The sequence below is a fragment of the Sarcophilus harrisii genome, chromosome 6 (genome assembly GCF_902635505.1).
Source record: "Sarcophilus harrisii chromosome 6, mSarHar1.11, whole genome shotgun sequence".
NCBI lineage: Eukaryota > Metazoa > Chordata > Mammalia > Dasyuromorphia > Dasyuridae > Sarcophilus > Sarcophilus harrisii.
The window spans coordinates 158,389,158-158,411,914 of record NC_045431.1 but is presented as its reverse complement, the minus strand read 5'-3'; the positions used below and the strand labels follow the sequence as shown (position 1 = coordinate 158,411,914).

The 22,757-nt window shown below is 33.3% G+C and overlaps 1 protein-coding gene across 4 annotated transcripts in view; it reads left to right on the top strand.

Annotated features, from left to right (window-relative positions):
* The window catches only part of LIN54 (lin-54 DREAM MuvB core complex component), an 87,219-nt gene extending 64,740 nt beyond the window's left edge, over positions 1-22,479 (top strand). For all 4 annotated transcript variants that reach the window (XM_031943392.1, XM_031943390.1, XM_031943391.1 and 1 more), the window contains exons 10-13: positions 673-775; positions 1,795-1,932; positions 11,040-11,242; positions 20,127-22,479. In XM_031943392.1, coding sequence (XP_031799252.1) covers positions 673-775; positions 1,795-1,932; positions 11,040-11,242; positions 20,127-20,328 — 646 coding nt within the window. In that variant the 3' untranslated portion in view covers positions 20,329-22,479. The remainder of the gene's footprint in view (positions 1-672; positions 776-1,794; positions 1,933-11,039; positions 11,243-20,126) is intronic.
* The last annotated feature ends 278 nt before the right edge of the window (positions 22,480-22,757 follow it).

Genomic DNA, 22,757 nt, shown 5'->3' with positions numbered 1-22,757 from the left:
AAATACACATTTCCAGAAACTGCAGAAAATGGTACCAGATTTACTTGGAAGTCACTTATCCAAGAAGCTGGCATAGAAGGGATTTGTTTTATACTTATTTTTTTTTCCTAACATTTTCTCAAGTGAGATGATATGACAGGAAACTTTTCTTTCTACTTAATGTGACCAAGAGAAGAAGTGAAAAGAGCTTAATTGAAGAGCTACAGAGCTTCCCCTTTTGATCTGACAGTAATAGGAGCCAGAGGCTACTTGTTCTAGGGAGCCGGTTCTCTGGGAAGGTTACAGGTTCTTCTTTGTGTTGAGATAGGCAAGAAGTTTATTTGAAGATTGTAAGTCATACTCTTACTTCTAGTTCTTTATAAAAACTTGCTGATAATGCACAAGCAGTATTGAGCTTAAAGAGCACAGTTGGATCTGCTCTTAGGCCAGCTTCAGAATTTAAGATGATTAATCTTGTGGTGTAAGCACTTGGCTGAACTGAGTCACTAGATCAGAATTCCATCAGCTTTGATGGTTAACTAGCTTTTGAGGTTTGAGTATAAGGTAAATGTTAATTAATAGTAATTCATTAACAAACAGTTATTAATATTTATGTCTGAATTATTAAGTTATTTCAGTTGTAATCAAATTACAATAAATTCATGGGTTATATTTTATTTTTTCATTTTTTAGATACTGTGATTGCTTTGCAAATGGTGAGTTCTGCAACAACTGCAATTGCAATAATTGTTTTAATAACTTGGAACATGAAAATGAAAGGCAAAAAGCAATAAAGGTGATTATTTCTTTATTTCATTAAAATTCAAAAACAGTTCTGATTTTATTTTTTATAATATAAGCCTTTAACCTATAATTGACAATCTATAAACATGTATCAACAAAAAATAACTGGAAATGTCTACATGTAAAATAATCACTTTACCTAAACTCTTAAGTTGTACTGTAGTTCTGAGATTCAGAATTAAAAGATGGGTTTTAGATGATATTGTGATGTGGGAGATTTATATTACATTTAAATCACAGCCATTACACTATTTTAAAATGATTTTTTATTGATAAAATTGTTTTTCCATTGCATTACCTGATGTGTCCCTTACTCCTCCTTCCAAAGAACCATTCCTTGTAACAAAGAAGATAAAAGAAGAGAAAAAAATTTCCTAAATTAACCAATATATTGTAAAATCCTGACATTGTGTTCTGTGTTCTCCATGGCCCTTCCACTTTCCTGGTTCTATTTACTTCACTTTGAATTAGTTCCTGTAAATCTTCCCAGACCTCTCATTCTTCATCACATTCATCATTTCTTATAATAATTAATGTTCCATTATTTTCATTTTTATATACACATATACATCACACACAGAAATTCTCTCTCTCCCTCCTTGTCTCTCTTTCTGTCTCTGTCTCTCATATATTTCTCAGTTGATAAAGTATCTATTTTTGTTTCCTATTTGTTACTACAATTGTCTTAGATCAGAACTTCTTGAACTTTTTCCAATCACAACCTCTTTTCATCTGAGAAATTTTTTCATAACACTTGAGTATGTTATGTATAAAATATATACAACTCATACATTTATTGATAATTCATGGCCTCCACATTCAGTTAAAAAACTACTTATAGGATCATAAATCATAGTTTAAGAATCTAGGTCCCAGATATTAGTTCAGATCTCTGAGACAAAATGTGTGAATAGTCATGTTCTCAGAATATTTTCATATTGATTCCCAGCTCCTTAAACAAATTATTGCATTGTGATTCCCAATTTAGTAATGCTTGTTCTCTTTTGATAGGCATGCCTTGACAGAAATCCTGAAGCCTTTAAACCCAAGATTGGGAAAGGAAAGGAAGGAGAGTCTGATCGCCGTCACAGCAAGGGTTGTAACTGTAAACGGTCAGGATGTCTTAAAAATTACTGTGAATGTTATGAGGTAAGATATCATCTTTTTCTGTACATTATTTTAAAGTGAGCACAGTTTTCAAAATTTGTTAATGTAGGAACAGTTTCACTGATGTTTAATCTTTTTATTATAGACATTAGAATGTATTTTGCTCTTTTAAATAACTAATATCTGTGAATATAATTAATCCTCTGAATATTTTAAGTGCTGTTTCTAAATTTACTGAGCATTATTTGGGTCTGGAATAGTGAGATCTCTTATTTTATTCATTTTCAATTTATTAACATGACCTTAAGGTATGATCAAATCTTGAGTTTGAAGTGTTGTGTTTTTATAATAGCTTATTTTTATTAGCTGATGCCCTTTGTAGTACTCAGAAATTCATGTTCTGAATTTATAATTAATTGATTTTTTTCAAACTAAAGGATGAGAAATTTTAAAGGACTAGCAGAGATGTTATCTATTTCTGTGGTTCCTAACTTATGGGCTAGGACTGTGGGCCTGAGTTGTTCCAGGTAGCTCAGGAATCTCTATGTATTTCTGTAAATTAGCAAATACGACTTACACAGGCTAAAGTCCACTGTTTCATATGAAACTTTTTTCAAATATTTATCAGTTATTGTGATTAATATAAATGGAGGAGCATCATCATATAATATGTAGATCTTGGAGTCAGAAAGACCTAGATTCAAATCATATCTTTTTAACTCTTCTGCTTATCCTCTGTGAGACACAATTTTCTCATCTGTAAAATGGGTATAATCATATGTACTTCCACAGAGTTGTTAAAACAGCTATGTAACTGTGAGCTGCCATTATTTTTGTTTTCTGAGTGTTCTCTTTTTTTAATGGGGTTCTGCTAGAAAAAGCCCGATGAAATACTCTTTTATATTTAATTTCTTCATATTACTTCATAGATGAGTAAAATAACTTTTTTTTTTTTTTTTTTTGTAATTGAATACACATGAAGAATCAGAGAAGTGTTCTGCAAATTTTCTGAAAGTATTTTAAGTATAACTCACCAAGCAGAATGGAAAACAGCAAACGTGGACCTTGCCTTATTCCATTAATATCGCTTTGAAAAAGTTTTCATTCTACATACTTGAGAGATTAGTATTTAATGTGACCATATCTTTTTGAAAATGTACTTAAATGTTTGATCAGAGCTTTGCTGGTGATTTGGGGACTATTTCTGCTTGGTGATGATACTCCAGGAGAGTTTGTTTGTGGAATTCTAGAGGATATTCTGGGTTTTGTAGTGGTCATTCAGAGACTTGTTGTTTGTGAATTTATAAAGGAAAATGAGCTTCTGCTGTGTAATTTTAGCCCCATTTCATTATACCTTTCCAGGTATCCAGTAATAACTAAATTTTTACAACCAGCAGCAATAGGTTGCTTGACTTCTATCACCTTAACACATAATTGGTATCATTTGATAAATCCATTATCCTTAAGAATAACTGTTCTACCAGCTATACCCAGTGAAAAAGCTCTGGGAAATGAGCGTGAACCACTATGTAGCATTTCCAATCCCTCTGTTTTTGTCCGCTTGTGCTTTTGATTTCCTTCACAGGTTAATTGTACATTATTTCAAAGTCCAATTCTTCTTGTGCAGCAAAATAACTGTATGGATATGTATATCTGGGAGAGGGGGCGGGGGAAGGAGGAGAAAAATTGGAACAAAAGGTTTGGCAATTGTCAGTGCTGAAAAAAATTACTCAGGCATATATCTTGTAAATAAAAAGCTATATTAAAAAGAAAAAAAAGAAACAAAAAGATCATGAACCAAAGAAAGTCTAGAACCTCAAAAAAAAAGAACAAACTATTCTATCATTTTAGTGACTATCATAAACTCCATTTTCCTTTTTTTATAAAGAGTCCTACAATGATCTTTTTATACGAATGAATCACACCTTTCCCGTCATGCTAAATTCTTTTTTTTAATTGAAGCTTTTTATTTTCAAATCATATACAAGGATAATTTTTCAACATTAACCCTTGAAAAATCTTGTGTTCCAATCCCCCTTTCCTCCTACCTCCTGTCCTAGATGGCTAGTAATCCAATATATGTTGAATTTTTACAATTATCTTGCTGCATAAGAAAAATGAGATCAAAAAGGAAAAAAAATGAGAAAATAAAATTCAAGCAAACAAAAAAAGAGGTGAAAATACTATGTTGTAATTCATACTCAGTTCCCAAGTACTCTCTCTGGGTGTAGATGGTTCTCTTCATCACAAGATTATTGGAACTGGCCTGAATCATTTCATTGTTGAAGCGAGCCAAGTCCATCAGAATTGTTCATCATATAATCTTGCTGTTGTCCTGTATAATGATCTCCTGGTTCTGCTCATTTTACTTAACATCAGTTCATGTAATTCTTTCCAGCCTTTCTGAAGTCATCCTGGTGATTGTTTTTTATAGACCAATACTATTCTGTAACATTCATATACCATAATTTATTCAGCCATTCTCCAATTGATGGGCATCCATTCAATTTCCAGTTTCTAGCCACTACAAAAAGGGCTGCCACAAACATTTTTGTACATGTGGGTCCCTTTCCCTCCTTCAAGATTTCTTTGGTATCTTAATAGATCCAATAGAAACCCTGTTGGATCAAAAGGTATTCACAGTATGATAACTCGTTGGACATTGTTCTAAACTGCTCTCCAGAATAGTTAGATTCTTTCACAATTCCACCAACAATGTATTAGTGTCCCAGTTTCCTCCCATCCCCTCCAACATTTGTCATTATCTTTTCCTGTCATCTTAGCCAATCTGACAGGTGTGTAGTGGTATGTCAGAGTTGCCTTAATTTGCATTTTTCTGATCAATGGTGATTTAGAGAATCTTTTCATATGACTAAAAATGGTTTCAGTTTTTTCACCTGAAAATTGTTAGTTCATATCCTTTGACGTAAATGCTTTTTTTTTTTTTTAATTAAAGCTTTTTATTTTCAAAACATATGTATGGATAATTTCCCAACATTGACCCCTGCAAAACCTTGTGTTCCAAATTCCATCCCCCCGTTTTTCCACACCCTCTCCCCCATATGGCAAGCAATTCAATATATGTTAAACCCATATATGTTTATATAATATGTTACTATGTGTTAAATATATTTATGTTATGGAAAAGGGATGATGGCAGAATAAGGTGGGAAGGAGGGATAAAAAGAGGGAAACCACATCCCACAAAGAGGCTAAGGAAACTTATCATATCTGAGGGAATTTAGAGAGGGGGAGGAACATTGTGTGAATCTTACTCTCATCAGAGTTGGCTCAAAGAAAAAATAATTGACATTTGTTTTAGAGAAAATTCTCTCTCGCCTCATTAAAAAACAGGGGAGAGGAAAAGGGAAAAGAAAAAGAGTAATAAGGGAAGGAAGGGGGAAAGACTCAAAGGGGAGGGAGGGATTATAAAGAGGATAAATATCGTGATACAAGAGGGTACCTAAGTTTAAAAGGGGAAAGAGGGTGGGGGAGGCAAGAATAAGTAAAGCACAATCTGGGGTTATTAGGATGGCAGGAAATACAGATTTAGTAATTCTAACCGTAAATGTAAATGGGATGAACTCCCCCATAAAGAGGAGGCAGATAGCAGACTGGATCAAAAGTCAGAACCCTACAATATGTTGTTTACAAGAAACACATCTAAAGCAGGGGGATGCATATAGAGTAAAAGTAAAAGGCTGGAGCAAAATCTATTATGCTTCAGGTGAAGTCAAAAAAGCAGGGTAGCCATCCTTATCTCAGATCAAGCAAAAGTAAAAATTGATCTAATTAAAAGAGATAAGGAAGGAAACTACATCCTGCTAAAGGGTAGCATAAACAATGAAGCAATATCAATATTAAACATATATGCACCAAGTGGTATGGCACTCAACTTCCTAAAGGAGAAGTTAAGAGAGTTGCAAGAAGAAATAGACAACAAAACTGTAATAGTAGGAGATCTCAACCTTGCACTCTCAGAATTAGACAAATCAAACCACAAAACAAATAAGAAAGAAATTAAAGAAGTAAATATAATATTAGAAAAAAAATATATTTATGTTTAATATGTTAAATTATATATACATATATAAATTATATATGTATACATATTTATACAACTATCTTGCTGCACAAGAAAAATCAGATCAAAAAGGGAAAAAAAATGAGAAAGAAAACAAAATGCAATCAAACAACAACAAAAAGAGTGAAAATGCTATGTTGTAGTCCACATGAATGAATCATCTCATTGTTGAAAAGAGCCAAGTCCACCATGATAAATTCTTTAGACATGAAAGTGAATAAAATTTCTAAAAGAGGGATGACAGAGACATGTCAGCGAACAGAGGATTCTTCATAAGTTTGGTAACCACTGCACTCATTGAGTTATTAGAACAGGAACAGTGAACTTAGTAGAGAAGCTTTTATTCCCATTTCTATTACTAGTTATCTTTTTTGTGACCTTATTTCAGGAATAACTTTTATGTACCTGTTTTTGTTGTTTATTAAAAGCTCCAGAAAAAATGATAAAGATGGTGGAGTTTATCTCACTCCCTTTCCTACTTTCCTTTACAGCATTCCTTTCCTATCTGTTGGACCTCTCCCAACCATGTGTGGTATCTAGCTTGCTTTTCTTTCTTGTTTTTGTTCTGACAATTTACAGATACATTCTGACAAATGAGAGATGTTGGCTAATAATAATTACCTTTTAGGAGCATTTATACTTTGAAAGGGAGCTTTAGCCTTTAAGACCTGATGTACTGATCACCTATATAGTAGAAGAATTCTGTTATTACATAATGGCTTATACCATAGAGAATGTAGAATGTGCTGTTTTTTTCTAAAATAATTTGGCTTAACTACACTTTTTAAAAACCTTTTTTTGTTATTCAGAATTTAAATAAAATGTAGCATTTCTATAGATGTGGTAGAATACAAAAAAGTTGATTCTTTATGTAACTTTGGATCTTCATTTTATACTACTTACTTTTCAAAAATATATTAATATTCTACATATTACTTCCAGAAATGTTTTACTTATCTTTGTTTCTGTCTGAACTTACTTTAATTCTTTTTCATAATTCATTTTATTTTATTTTAAATTAAGTTTTATTTTTAGTCAACAAAAATCTGCCTTTTCTTCCTCCACTCAACCTCAGTTAAGAAAGAAGTAAAAACAAAATTTTCTGTCAAGCAAAACAAATGAACATGTTGCCCATTTTCCAAAAAAGTTTCAATATTTTCATCCATCATTTCTCTATAAGGATATGAATTTCACCACAAGTCCTCTCTTAGTTGGTTATTGTATTGATCACAGTATCTTAAGTCTTTCAGAGTTGTTTTCCTTCAATGGGTTCTTTTCACTTTGCTCTTCATTAATTATGTGAAACTATCCTCTCCATTTCTTTATTTTATTTTGGCAAAATATTAAGAGTTAAGTGACTTGCCCAGGGTCACATAGCTAGTATGTGTCAATTGTCTGAGGCTAGATTTTAACTCGGGTCCTCTTGACTCTGGGACCAGTTCTGTATCCACTGCATCACTACCTGCCTTCCCATCAATATCATAATTGTACTCCATCAAATTTACATGAACAATTTAGCCATTACCCAATTAGTGAACACCCCTCAGTTTCTAATTCTTTGCCACACAAAAGGAGCTACTGTAAATAATTTTTTACATTATTAGTTTCTTTTGTTTAGAACTAATCATTTCCTTCATTTTCCTTTTTATTCCACTCTGCCACCTTCTTTTCCCTTTGAATATCTCCATCCAACTGTGTGAAATTTTTTTCCAACTGTTGACCACTTCAGAGAAGAGTTCAAATGTCAGCTGCATTTCCCCCATACCTTCCTGTTTATTTGTATAGACTTCAGCTTTGTACTTCAGTTATTTGAGATGTTTCTTCCCACATTTCCTCTTCCTTTTTTTCTTTTCCATTCTTTTAAGATCATCAAAACATGATAGGATTCTGAGAGGAACTATGTTTCAGCTGTCCATGTTAGTTTTATTGTCCGTATTGTTTATTCCTTTATGATTGTTCACTTATATTTACCTTTTTATGTGTCCCTTGATGGGTATGTTTACACTTCAGAGTTTTCCTTTAGCCCTAGACTCTTCATAAGGTATGTTTGGTAGACCTCTGTTTCATTAAGGTCTGTTTTTTTCCCCATAGGATTATACTGAGTTTTGCTGACTTAAGTTATTCTTGTTTATAAACCTTCTTTTCCTTTATAGTGGTGGCTGCTAAATCATGTATGATCCTGATTGTGGTTCCTCTATATGGACTATTTATTACAATTGAAGGTCTTATAAGTTTTCATTTGTGGGTTTCTTTCAGGAGGTGACTAGTAGATTCTTTGGATTTTCATTTTGCCCTCTGCTTTTAGGAGATCTAAGCAGTTTTATGATTTCTTGAAATATGATGTTTGGCCCTTTTTTATTTAGTCATGACTTTCAGATGGCCCAATGATTCTCATATCATCTCTTCTTTTCCAAATGATTTGTTTTTACTATGAGATACTTATTTTCTTTTTTTTTTTCAGTCTTTTGACTTTGTTGTAATATTTTTATTGTCTTGTGGAATCATTATCTTCTTTTTGGTCCATTGTGATTTTTAGGAAATTATTTTCTTCATTAAGGTTTTCAAAGAGTTGGTTGCCTGAGCAACGTTCTATACCTCTTATTGCTAAGCTTTTAATTCTACTTCTAGCTATTTATTCTTTGGGCCTTATTTACTTTACAATTTTTTTTTTCTTCTAGCACTCTCATTTCATTTATCTTTGTATCTTTTTTTTTTTTTTTTTTTTTTTTTGGCTGAGGCAATTGGGGTTAAGTGACTTGTCCAGGGTCACACAGATAGGAAGGGTTAAGTGTCTGATTCCAGTTTTGAACTCAGGTCCTCCTGACTTCAGGTCAGGTGGTCTATCCACTGCACCACCTAGCTGCCCTGAACTCTCATTTCATTTATAAAGTCATTTTAAACTCCTTTAGAGGGGCGAGGGAACAAAACCTCATGCTTCATAGTCTTGCAGGAATTCTAAGTGGACCTGTACTCACATTGTGTTCCTTTTTGAGACTTTGCTTATAGATGTTTTGGAGTTATTCTCTTCTAGTTTGTATCTTGAGTTTTCGGTGGTAGAATTCTACTTTTGTTTGCTCATTCTTCCATTCTAATTCCTAAATTTAAACTTTATTTTCAAATGCCCAATTCTGAAAGTTATGTCTGAGCTGGAACTGCTGCTACTTTTTTAAGGTATTAAGTGTTGTGTTATTTCAGGATCTAAGGGACAGTTCAAATTGAGGGCCTTCATACTTTCTTTTTCTACAGAGTAGTCTGATCCAGAGTCAGATTTGATTGCTGCCTTCTGATCTAGCTCTGCATATTCCTGAATTTGAGTTTGAACCACACTTCTATGGACTTGTCTTATTTGGAGGTCCAGGTGACTAGTCCTGTATCCATTGTAATCCTATAGCCATTAAATTGTTGATTCACAGGGACAAGAATGCTGAGGAATAATTTGTGATTCCTGACCTAGATATTCCAATGCAGGCTTTAGCCTGGGCTAGGTACTAGAGCTGAGATCCTCATGGTTTCTGCAGTCAGAACCACACAGGTGCTGCTTCTAAACTTGCTTCTTGCTTAGGATGGCCCACAACACTTCTTCCCTGGAATGTCTCCCTTAGATGTAGGTCTCTCTTGTTCCCATTAAAGACAAACAGGAGATAGGGGAGAGAGAAATTCCTTGTAACATAAACACATTTAACTAAAACAAATCCACACAGTAGCTATCTTCAAAATTGTATGTGTCTTTCTTAAATTTTGTGTCAGTCCCCTCCCTTGGAGAAGGTGGATAACATTTTTCATCCTCATACCTCCAGAAGGATGGTTGATCACTGTATTTATTGATCAAAGCTGTCTAAAAGGCAATCCCTGGTTACCACTTCAGATTCTGTTTCTTTTTTTTTTTTTTTTTTCCTTTTACTCCCACCTTGGGGATTAAAAAGTTTGTTTTGCTCGTAGCTGTTCCCCTCCTAGTGTTATTTTCATCTGTCATGCCCTCTTGCTACCTTGATTGTCTGTTGAGAGTTTTCTGGTGAGGGTCAGTAACTTGCCTAGGATTACACATCTGTAAATGTCTGAGACAGTGACTCAGGAAACAGTTCTTGTGGCCTGGTTAGCTCACCCAACATTTGTACCTTAAGTACAAATTGGGAAATATCTGTATGTGTAGATTGAAATAAATACCTAATTGTTTAATTAACCATTTCCTTAGAAGAATCTGACATAATCCTATTTACCAACTTTTTATTTCTGTAAAATTAATGATATGTCTTTAACCTTTCTTTCTTTCTTTTTTTTTTATGGGTAACTTTACAGCATTAACAATTGCCAAACCTCTTGTTCCAATTTTTCACCTCTTACCCCCCACCCCCTCCCCCAGATGGCAGGATGACCAGTAGATGTTAAATATATTAAAATATAAATTAGATACACAATAAGTATACATGACCAAACCGTTATTTTGCTGTACAAAAAGAATCAGACTCTGAAATATTGTACAATTAGCTTGTGAAGGAAATCAAAAATGCAGGTGGGCATAAATATAGGGATTGGGAATTCAATGTAATGGTTTTTAGTCATTACCCAGAGTTCTTTCTGTGGGTATAGCTGGTTCAGTTCATTACTGCTCCATTGGAAATGATTTGGTTGATCTCGTTGCTGAGGATGGCCAGGTCCATCAGAACTGGTCATCATATAGTATTGTTGTTGAAGTATATAATGATCTCCTGGTCCTGCTCATTTTACTCAGCATCAGTTTGTGTAAGTATCTCCAGGCCTTTCTGAAATCATCCTGTTGGTCATTTCTTACAAAACAATAATATTCCATAATATTCATATACCACAATTTATTTAGCCATTCTCCAACTGATGGGCATCCATTCAGTTTCCAGTTTCTAGCCACTACAAAAAGGGCTGCCACAAACATTCGTGCACATACAGGTCCCTTTCCCTTCTTTATGATCTCTTTGGGATATAAGCCCAGTAGTAACACTGCTGGATCAAAGGGTATGCACAGTTTGATAACTTTTTGAGCATAGTTCCAAACTACTCTCCAGAATTAACCTTTCTTTATTTGATCTTTTAGGCAAAAATAATGTGTTCCTCAATATGCAAATGTATTGGATGTAAGAATTTTGAAGAAAGCCCAGAAAGAAAAACATTGATGCACTTGGCAGATGCAGCTGAAGTAAGAGTACAACAACAGACAGCAGCAAAGACAAAGTTATCCTCTCAAATTTCAGACCTGCTAACTAGACCAACACCTGCCTTAACTAGTGGAGGAGGAAAGTAAGTTAAATGTTTCTTTTTTTATACCTAACTTGAAGTTACTTGAATATAGTAACCCAATAAGGAAGGAAGAAAAGAAGCATTTAAGTGCCAGGCACTGTACTGAGTGCTTTACAAACATTATTTCATTTGATCCTCACATGAGCCATGAGATGTAGATGCTGTTTTTGTCCCCATTTTAACAGTTGTGGAAAATAAAACAGACAGAGGTTGATTGACTTGTCCACAGTCATACAGCTAGCAAGCATTTGAGAATAGATTTGACTCTGGGCCCAACACTGTATTTTGCTACTTAACTCCTAAGAAAATGTAAGATATTGTACGTATTATCAAAAACAACTCATATAGATAACAAGAATGATTAAGAATCACTGAATTTCTTTGACCAAATAAAAGGGAAGCATATATATCACAGGCAGCTTCCTCTTCTCCCCCAGTTGTTTAAAAACCAAGGAACAAGTCAACGATTATATAAGATGAGAGAAAATCTTAGACCCACATCCAAGAATCAGCTTTTATTTATTTATTTATATTATTTATTTATCAATAAGCATTCCTTATGAAAAGGCAGTAACTGAATAGGAATTTTGAAATATATACACAAGAATCAAAAGAAACCTACAAAGTTAAATTTGTTTGAACATTTGAAGAGGGTTAGGCAAAAAGTACTTTCTAATAAGGCAAGAAAAGACAAATGTGTCTTGGGAATTGTAATCCTCAAAGGTCATAGAGAAAATTAAATAAGACACAAAGCCTGGAAGTAATTTTGTTTGGTTTTGATGGTCTTAAGAGAAGAAGAAAGGGAAGGGGAAAAAAGGAATACATTAGAAAAGAAATGGGAAAGAAGGGAAAGTTTACTTTTTTTTTGAGGTTATTTTGCATACCTAGAGTGAGTGATGACAAGTATGTAAATATGGAGGGAAGGGGAACCAAAGAACACTTGAACTTTACTCTTAAGTTGACCAGACAAAGAAAGTGTTCATGTAGATAAAGTCCAAAAAATTTAGTGTAAAATCATGTGGAGCTCAATAGGGAAATAAGTGGACATAGAGGAAGCTGGATCAGAGAAGAAATAGTCACAGACAAAATCAGCCAGTTCCAAAGCAGGATTTTAATTAAAAGGAAAGAAAGTATAAGACTTTTAGTGGAAGCAAGATGTTTCCATCATAGCTTCCTAATATTGATAACATTTCTTCTTTTTTGCCACTTTTTTTTAATAATGAGATGGGAAATAAAGGATAAAAAAGACTATATGATAGAGGAAAATACCGATTAATTGCAATAATTTTCAATATAAATGGGATAAGCAGTCAACAAGTACTTATGAAGTATTTGCTGTGTGCCAGGTGTTATACTAAACAGATGTTCAGAATAGAAATGCAGTGAATTACACAAAGAAAGTGAATAAAAGGGAGTAGTTTTACAGGGGAGAAATAAAAGCGGTTTGGGGATATTAGGAAAGGCATCAGTAAACATATATTCAGTACCTGCTAGGCACTGAGTACTAGGAATATAAAAAGACAGTCCCTGCTCTCTAAGAGCTCACAGTCTGATATTAGGAAGAGACAATATGTACCTAATAAAAAAAAGAGGTGTAGCTAAAACATCACATGTGAGAGTTAGAAAAGAGGCCTGTTTCATAGGGTCATGAGAATGTGGGAGAGGGAGGGTGAGAAATAAATATACAATGAAACTAGAATGATAAGTTGGGACAAGATTGTGAAGCTAAACAGTTGAGTTTATATTAGATCCTAGTGATACTATCATTTATTGAATAGGAGCTTGAACTGGTCATATTTCTACTTAAGGAACATCACTTTGTGTAAAGAATGGACTAGAGTGGAGAGTGATTTTAAGGCATAGAGATCAATTAGGAGACTCTTGTACTCATCTGGGTCCGAGGTGAGGAAGCCTGCATGAAGGTAGTAGCTGTATGGGTGTGAGCGTTGTGTAGTGCTAGGAACAGCAAGGCAACCAAGTGGGCATAAGAGTGAAGGATAATGCTGAGATTAAAAACTTGGGACTTGAGAAGAAAAATGATGTCTTCTGCAGAAATAGGGGAAACAGAGGAGAAGGAGTTCTATGTTTGATATGCTAAGTTTTCAATGTCCCTAAGCCATCTGGTTTGAAATGTCTAATAGGCATGTGGTAATGGGGATAAAGTTCATTGGAGAAACTGGAGCTGAATCTAGATCTTTGAACCATCTACTTAGAGAAGAAGATAAAGTTGTGGAAATTGATGAAGTTAGCAAGAAAAGAGTGTAGGAGGTCTAGGCCAGAGTCTTGTGGGCACACACAATTAGGATTCTTGATCTACAAGATGAACCAGCATATGTGCTAGGGAGGGGAGTGTAAATAGGAGAAACCTGGAGAGTTAATGTTTTGAAAACTAGAGACAACAGATTGATCAATGTTATTCGAGGTCTATAGAAACATAAAGCAGGATAGAGGTTGAGGAAAAGCTGTTTGATTTGGTAATTCAGAAATCATTGGTAATTTAGAGAGAACTGTTTCATTTTAGGAATGATGTCAGAAGACAGGTTGAAAAGAGTTGAAAGTGAGAGATAGGGGAAAGGCAGGATGCACAGTGAATATAAACAAGATTTTTCCTGAAGAATTTGACATACCTCCTTCTAGTTCCCCTCAAAATAGGACAGTAGTTTGAGGGGATTGGGGCGGGAAGGAGGGCTTTTTAAACAGAGGAAATTTGGCCATGTTTGTAAGCACTCAGAAAGGATGATAGGGCAAGCCTGGAGATTGGAAGAGAGAGAAGGAAGGAATCAATTCTGAAGTGTGAGGAAAAGGGCAAGATGGGATCCAAAACACATGTACAATGCATTCATAAAAAGGAGGGAGCAGAATGGATAAAAAAGCAGAAGCCAATAGTATATTGCTTACAGTGAACATATATAACACATGAAGATTCACATGGTGTTAAAATAAAGTCCTAAAACAGACAACATCTGTACTGAGTACTGAGGCAAATGCTTGGCAGGAAGCATAGCATAGTCCATTAGGGCAGAGCATGAGGGTCAGAAGTAGAAAGACGTGGATTTAAATCCCACGTCAGATACTTACTAGCTATTTGATCTTGAGCAAGACACGTAACCTGTCGAGGCCTCAGTTTGTTCATCTTGAAAATGAATGTTTTGTAGTGATTCATGGTCTCTAATGTCCCTTTCAGCTCAAAATTTACCGTCCGATGAAAAATAAAGTGAGTTAAAAGGAGAAGAATATAACAAAATTATAGTAGTTGGGGATCTATGTAGCCCTTTTAGGCCTAGGCAAATGAAATGAAAAAATTAATAAGAAACAATTTTAATGACCTAAATAGAATTTTAGAAAAGTTAGATTAGAAATAGATTAGATCTATTAGATTATAGATACCTACAACTGGCACTTTTTTAAAAAAAACTGGCCATATTCTACACTTGATGTTAGTCAAAAGACCGAGAAGCGATACTGGCCATATTCTATGGCTCAGAATACTCATAAACAAATTTAGAAAAGCTGACTTGAATCTGCTTTAATCATATGCCCTACTGACCACTGCAAAGTATAGTTCATGTGAGCTCTAAGCAGCCAAACTCTCTCACTCCCACTGAAGAGCCCTCTGAACTTGGCTGGCTACATGTTTTCCCCCTCAGAGTTCTTGGCTACCTCTAAATGTCAGGAATATTTTTTTAATTCAAGGATTCTTAAGAATCCATGAACTTGGGGGGGGGGGGCAGGGATTTTTTTTTTTTTTTTTCTTCCTAATTATTGGACTTCTTGGTAATCCTACTTATTTTATTATTTATTTTTAGTGAGGTGGTTAGGGTTAAGTGACTTGCCTAGGATTACACAGCTAGTAATTATTAAGTGTCTGAGTGTGGATTTGAACTCAGGTCCTCCTGAATTCAGGAGCAGTACCCTATTCACTGCTTCATCTATCTGTTCCTTATTTGATAAATTTAAAAACATGATTTTGAGAAGGAGTCCATAGGCTTCACCAGACTGCCAAAGAAGATATGTGTCACCAGAACAGTTTAAAAGATCTTCTCTATTCCCAACTGGTGGGATTCTCTTCCCCATCCTGCATCCTGCCAGGATTATCAATTGAGAATCATTTTAGTCAACCTTAAGTAGCTAAAGTATAACAGAACAGCTAGTATAATATGCCTATCATATCCTCCAAAAAGTCTGTGATATTCCCTCAAGTATATACAAAGTCTAGAGTGGGATCATTGGATAAACCTTTTCTGCCATCCAAGTGTGCTCAAGAAGGTCTCCTTAAAGCATGATGAGCACACCCAGTGTGTTCTTGCCTCAGAAATCAGACTCTGTCATCAACCAATTAACACTGGGATGCCGCTGGTACACCATAATCTTTCTTTGCATCCTTTCTAATTCATAAAGCTCACCCGACCACAGGAAAGGAGGGAGGAAAAGAGGCTAAGGGTTAGACTAATGCCTTTCCTTATTCTTTCTCTTCCACCCAAGGTACATCCTTGAGATTGTTCTGTAAAGCTGTTCTTTCTCCAGCCTCTCAGATTAATCCTATCTTAACTCATTGATAATTTATAGACTAGACCTGAAATGTAGTCAAGTTTCCTTTGCCTATCTAAATATTATTCTCATGGAATGTCATTCTAATTTCAAAGCCTTTTTGAACTGATTTAAAGATATATGAAAGGTCCGTTAACTAAGACTTTTTCTTAACTTAGTTATCAATGATAACATGGAGGGGGGTGATTTCCATCCACTTTTATAAAACTAAAAATTGTGAGCCATTAATGGCCTTTGAAGAAGCATTCAGACTTAATTGGAGACTAATCCAAAAGAACTAGGTAGATCAAAGAAGGAATTTTTTTTTTTAAGACAATTTCATCAAAGAAAATTGCTACAGTATGGCAACCTAACAAAATTTTTCCCTTACAGAATTCTCCAGATGCAGACAATGCTTCAATTTAAGGCAAAATTTATATCTAAACATCTAATACTTTCATTCAACAGCATAGAGAAAGAATAGATCAAAGAATTGGTCATGTAATGCTTATTTTGTTTTTTAAGCTATCAAAGCAATAAATTAGAAAACTTTTACTAAACATAAGAATAGCATTTAGAGCGTAAGTAATATTCCAGACAATTCTTGTAGAAGGCCAATATTGAACAAGTTCATGAACATGCGAGATTCCAGTCCAGGTATTACTTGAGACCTGCTCTCTGTTAATGCCAGTCATTCAAACTATTGGCTCCCTTAACAATTTTTGAAAAACATACTTGGAATAATCTTGATTGAAAATGCATGTGATAGCAACAAGGTATCACAACTGTTATTTACAAATAGCTTGCTATTGATAATTTCTGTTATTGATGACCCTGTTATGATTGCTAGTTAAGGTGAATTGAAATGCCTGAGTACGATCTATCCATTAACCCTGGAAAGTATATAGCATCCTCTGGAGGTAGCTGGTGTTAATTTAACACTAAAGAGTATATAAACCAGTGACAGCTAAGTGGCACAGTGGGTAGAGCCCCAGCCCTGAAGTCAGGAGGACTTGAGTTCAAATGTGACCTCAGACACTTTAAAACTTCCTACCTGTGTGACCCTGGGCAAGTCACTTAACCCCAATTACCCCAGAAAAACAAACAAAAACAAATATAAAATGTTTAGATATATGATAGGAGAAATTGAAAAGTGAGCCCAATCTCAGAAAAAGCAGTTGAACAAATTATAGAAAAACCCCTTTGGCATAGGTCAAGGTAAAGGAAGAACAAAACCTGGATGGATTTACAATTGAACCCAATCAAATATCCAGTGAGAAACTAGTGTTAATACTACACAAAGTGTTTGCAAAAATGGCAAAAGATAGAATGCTACCAATTTTTTTTCTATGAAGGAAAAGTGGTCTTTTAGATATAGGCAAGTAAGATAAAGCTGAACAAACCATAATTCAATATTTCTAATGAATATGAATGCAAAAGCATCAAATAAATATTATCCAAGAGAATTTGCTAACATATTAAAAAGATTATAAAGTGACTAGCTGGATTTATAGCCAGTGTTCAGTGTTAGGAAAAGGTTTTTCATGGCAAAAACAAAAACAGTAAAAATTGTATTATTATGTCAACCAATGAAGGAAAAGCTTTTGACAAAATGCAATACTTGTTTCTATTAAAAGCATTAAAAAATGGGAATAAATGTCTTTCCATTCATTTCCACAACCTTAATTCAGACCTTCGTCACTTTTTCCTTTATTAAAAATCTCCCAGCTTCAAGTCTCTCCCCAGAGACTTTCTGCTTTGTTTTGAATTTTACAGATTTTACTGTGTCACATATGCCACTCCTCACCCACCCAGTGTGCTCCAGTGTCTCCTTATTAACCTCAAGTATAAACTTGTCTGATATATCAAACTTTTAATAACCTGATCTCTTCTTGCCACTATTGGACATAAACTCCAAAGAGATTTTTTAAAAGATAGACAGGACCAATACGTAGAAAAATATTTATAGTATCGTGTTTCTACTATAATAACAAAGACTTCAAAAAACTGGGTGTCTATCAATTAGGGAATCACTGAACAAATTATAGTATTTGAATTTAATGGAATATTATTAAATGGCAAGAAATATGAAAGGAATAGATTTATAGAAATCCAGAAAGACCTTTACAAACTGAGAGTGAAGTGAACTGAATCAGGAGAACAATTTTATAGTGACTTCAACTCTGTGGAAAAAAGAGAAATTTGAAAGATTTAAGAACTCTAACATAATGACCCAATATGACTCCAGAAAGCCAACAATGAACCAGGTTTTGAAAAATAAAAAGTTATTAATATTTAAAAAAATAAACAAAAGAGAACAAAAGGTTGTTCAAAGGGAGATTACAAGCAGAACATCTTTAGAACCATTGTCATGCTCAAAAAAATAAAAAATTAAAATCTCGAACAGAAAAAAATAATTTGTGCTCATAGTATTATGGGTTTTGTGTTTTTGTCTTTTTCTTTTTTAAAATAAAATTTTATTGACACTTTAAAAATAGCTTTTTATTTTTCAACATAAATGCAGTGCAAGAGAACCAAAGGTTGTTCAAAGGGAGATTACAAGCAGAACATCTCTAGAACCATTGTTATGCTCAAAAAAATAAAAAACTAAAATCTCGAATAGAAAAAAATAATTTGTGTACTCATAGTGTTATGGGTTTTGTGTTTTTGTTTTTTTCTTTTTTAAAATAAAATGTTATTGACACTTTAAAAATAGCTTCTTATTTTTCAACATAAATGCAATGCAAAGATAGTTTTCAACATCTATCCTTGTTACAACTTTGTATTCCAAATTTTTCTCCTTACCTCTTCCCTCCCCCTAGACAATGAATAATCCAATACAAATTAAAGTCAATTCTTCTGAATATATTTCCACATTTATCAAGCTGCACACACACACAAAAATAGATTAAAGGGGAGGAAATGGGAGGAAAATAAAACAAATAGCAACAAAAAGGTGAAAATATTATGCTTTGATCCATATTTCTTTCTCTGGATGCTGATGGCTCTTTTCATCACAAATCTATTGGAATTGCCTTGAATTACTTCATTGTTGAACCATCATCACAGTTGATCAATACATTAGCTTGTTGTTACTCTCAGTTCTACTCACTTCACTTAGCATCAGCTCATGTAAGTTTTCCGAGCTTTTCTGAAATCAGCCTACTTGTCATTTCATTTTGAACAACAATTAATTCCATCACATTCATATACCATGACTTAATCAGCCATTCCCCAACTGACGGGCATCTACTCAGTTTCCAGTTCCTTGCCAGATAGTATTAAGTTTTTAACAAAACATTTCATTGCCCATAATTATAACAAGTAATTTATATATTATTAGTACTTTCTAATTTAAAGTGATTTAGAAAGGTATTTGACTTGCATTAGAACTAAATGCATTAAACCTCATTTGCAGATTGTAACCATTTTCCCATCACTAACTTTCATTGTATCTCTTCCCACTGCCCAATGGTAAGTGTTGGTTTTAAAAGATGAATTAGGGTGTTTAGGATGAATTGGGTTCTCCATTGCTTTTCAGCAGGTAGCCTGTATTTAAGGATTGTGGTTATATGTCAAACTCATTCAGTCAATAAATACTAAGCTCCTACTGTGTGCCACACACTGTACTAAGTAGTAGATAGCCTATATCTAGCCTCAAGAATAGTTTGGAAACAAATGAAACACATGTGTCTGAATATGATGGAAAATACTTTATTAAAAGTAAAGCCCAGTGTTTAATGAAGCCTTAATAGGTGGTGGAGCTCTTTTTGCAAAGCAGCTTCCGTTTTTCCCCTCAGAGTTCTGGGTTAGAACTTTTAATTCATAAAGAAAAGACACTAAAACATGTAAAGCTCTTCCCACTTTGAGATATTTTGACCCAAAATAAATTAGTTGTTTTCTAAATGTTTTCTTGCTTTTACAATTTAAAGGACTTTTTCAATATGAGGATTTTTCAAAATCTGAAATTGTTATAATATACTATTATTACACAAATACCACAAGTATTTGTTGAAAGATAATTATTTTAAATACCTGTTATCTTTCTCCACAAGCCTTTCCTACAAAATTAGTGATTCTATCGAGAGATAAATGTAATTTATCATTTATGATCTTGGTGCCATATGGAGAATAGCAATTAAAGAATAAATTAATCATACATGAATTGCCAGTTTTCATATGTGAAATATTAGTTTCTAATGCTTGACATCATTTGATCTTTAATTCACAAGTTATTTCAGAAGCATTTGTTTATTGTTCTGATGAAGTACAGTTTTATTAAAAGAAAATTTTAGTCAAGTGTTAGACCAGCCACATTATGTGTCATTAATGAATGATATGTTTGTTATCATTTCAGATTACCATTTACATTTGTGACCAAGGAAGTAGCAGAAGCAACATGTAACTGTCTTCTTGCCCAGGCTGAGCAAGCAGACAAGAAAGGAAAGTCAAAAGCAGCAGCTGAGAGGATGATCCTGGAGGAGTTTGGACGGTGCTTAATGAGAGTCATCAACTCTGCAGGAAAAGCCAAGAGTGACCCTTGTGCCATGAATTGCTAACTCTTGCACAAAAACTGAAAAATGAACAGTGAGGAACACTTAAAGCAAAGGGACACTTGGAGAGAAGTGACTTGACTGCATTGTGAATTCAGTGCTTGTTTTAAAAAAAGCTAGGATTCATAATATTGAAAAAGAAGACATTTTTAATGAGGAATTAGTTCTTTTAAATTAGGTAAATCTACTTAGAACTCTGAATTTGAATTATTCTTGTGTTGTTTTGCTTTTGAATTTATTTGCTTAAGTTTTTTTAGAATTAGATTGTCTGTCATTCTGATTCTTTTACCTGAAGAGCATTTATAAATTATCTGTTATTTATGGTGGAAAGCCTTGTATTACTTTATTCAAGTGGAAGTTGAAGAAATATTGGTGAGAAATACTTATTTGGTTAAAGGCTTGATCTTAGAAAATATATACATGTAAACTAATTCTGAAGAAAAATTCTCAAGAAATATTTTGTTACAAAAAAGTCAGTGCTACCTTTTAAAAATTAACTGTAGGATGAAAAGTGGAGTAATGCCCTTTTGCCACTTTCTAAGTGTAAGAAGAAGAAGAATCCACAGGCACAGCTTTTAAAATGAATATTATTTTGTTTTTAAAAAGATCTTATAATGTATTAATAAAAATTGTAAGCTAAATATCCGAGGACGGGTAATATATTTCTGTATAACGGGACTGATTAACAAGTGAGATTTCTCTAGTTTGTTTTTCAAAATGGTGGTATAGATTTAAAACAAGAATAAAGGGTCAAAAAGTTTCCTAGATATTAAAATGGAAATGCTAGACATGATTAAAAGTAAACATCTGTTAATGTCACAAAGTAATCATATTTACATGTATTTATCAAGTGTGTCATTTTCTGAGGGTTTGAAAGATCTAGATATCAAAGCCACAAGAACTGGTGAAATCTGAACATTTGTTTTTTTCTCAATGGAAAGAGAACCTTTTGAACAGTGATCTGTGAATCGGATTTGATTTACAGAAGCGTGCCTCCTAACAAAGCTATCACAATTTTTGTTTCTTTTAAAAGATAAAAGTAAGATGATAGATAAATTTTTTTTTTATCAAAGATGCTATAGTACATTGGTAAAGAATCAGAATTATCCAAACCAAATCTATCATTAGAAGATGATAGTATGATGCTTGAAGGTCTTGATTTTTTTCATAGAATTAATAAAAACATGAAAATCATTTTCTGTAACTCAAGAACCTTTTTTTATTTAAGGATTTAAGTTCAGTAGAACTCTAGGTTTTATGAAAAAGAAATAACCATGTTGGAATTCAGCCATTTTTTAAGATAGCTTACCTTGGTAATTATTACATGTACATGATTGTTATATTTCCTACAATGGAATTTGTAGCATGTGTGAAGTGCATTACATATATGTGTGAGCATGTCCACTCAACAGGTAGAAGATAGACATTAAATAATCCTTAAGAAGAAAAATCCGTTATTCATTAAAGTATCTTCTTTTTCTTATTTGGACTTTCAAAGTAACAGTGCAGTAACTTTAAATGTAGATAGTATAGCTATTCTTAGCACATCAAACTAGTATGTTCAATTAAAATTTGTATAAATGTAATTAGTGTAAGTGGATAAAATAATACCTAATCAAGTTATTTTTTAAAAGATTACAGTAATTTTTGTCTACAACTAAACTTCTGTGTTCATTTTGTACATATTCTGTGTTTAATTCTAATTGCACCTTTGTGATGTGTATTTATATATACTGTATGCAGAAAATGTTTGTGAAATTTGGTTTATAATTGTAGATTATGTATGATGGCATTGTTGAGAATGTTTTTCTTCTAAAGAGTTGAAGGTGCAATCAATTGCTTTTAGTTTCTCTGGTTTTTCAACAAGCTATCAAAAGTATTTTTCCCTCCCCATATAGTACTTCCTAAATGTTTTCCTTTTGTATTTAGCCATTTGCATCAAATCGCTCAACAATATTAATAATCACATTCATTCAATTATTTTAAAAGAATATTTGGGGTGGGCTGAGTATATCATTTTCTAGTTCTATTTACATCCAAAAGTAGAAAAGAATAAATTTATATTTACTAGAGCTATTCAGAAAATACACTTTTCTATATTGTAAAAACAAAGCAGCAAGATAAATCATAAGGAAAAATAAACATTTATACTATTCTGTAAAAAAAAAAATTGATTTTGCATTTTTCTTTAGTTTCTTTAAAATTACTATATTTTTATTATATCTGGCAATTTAATAAGTAAGACAGCTTTAATATATGTAGTTGACATTCATTAAAAATAAAATTGGCTTTTTCTTTTTAGCCCACAAGTTAGAATTTGTCACTTTGCTCAATTCCTTACATCAGATTGTTGATTGTGAAAATAATGGTCATTATCTAATTTAGGTTTTTTTTCCCCAACAAAATTTCACAATTTTAGTCTTTTCTAAACTGTG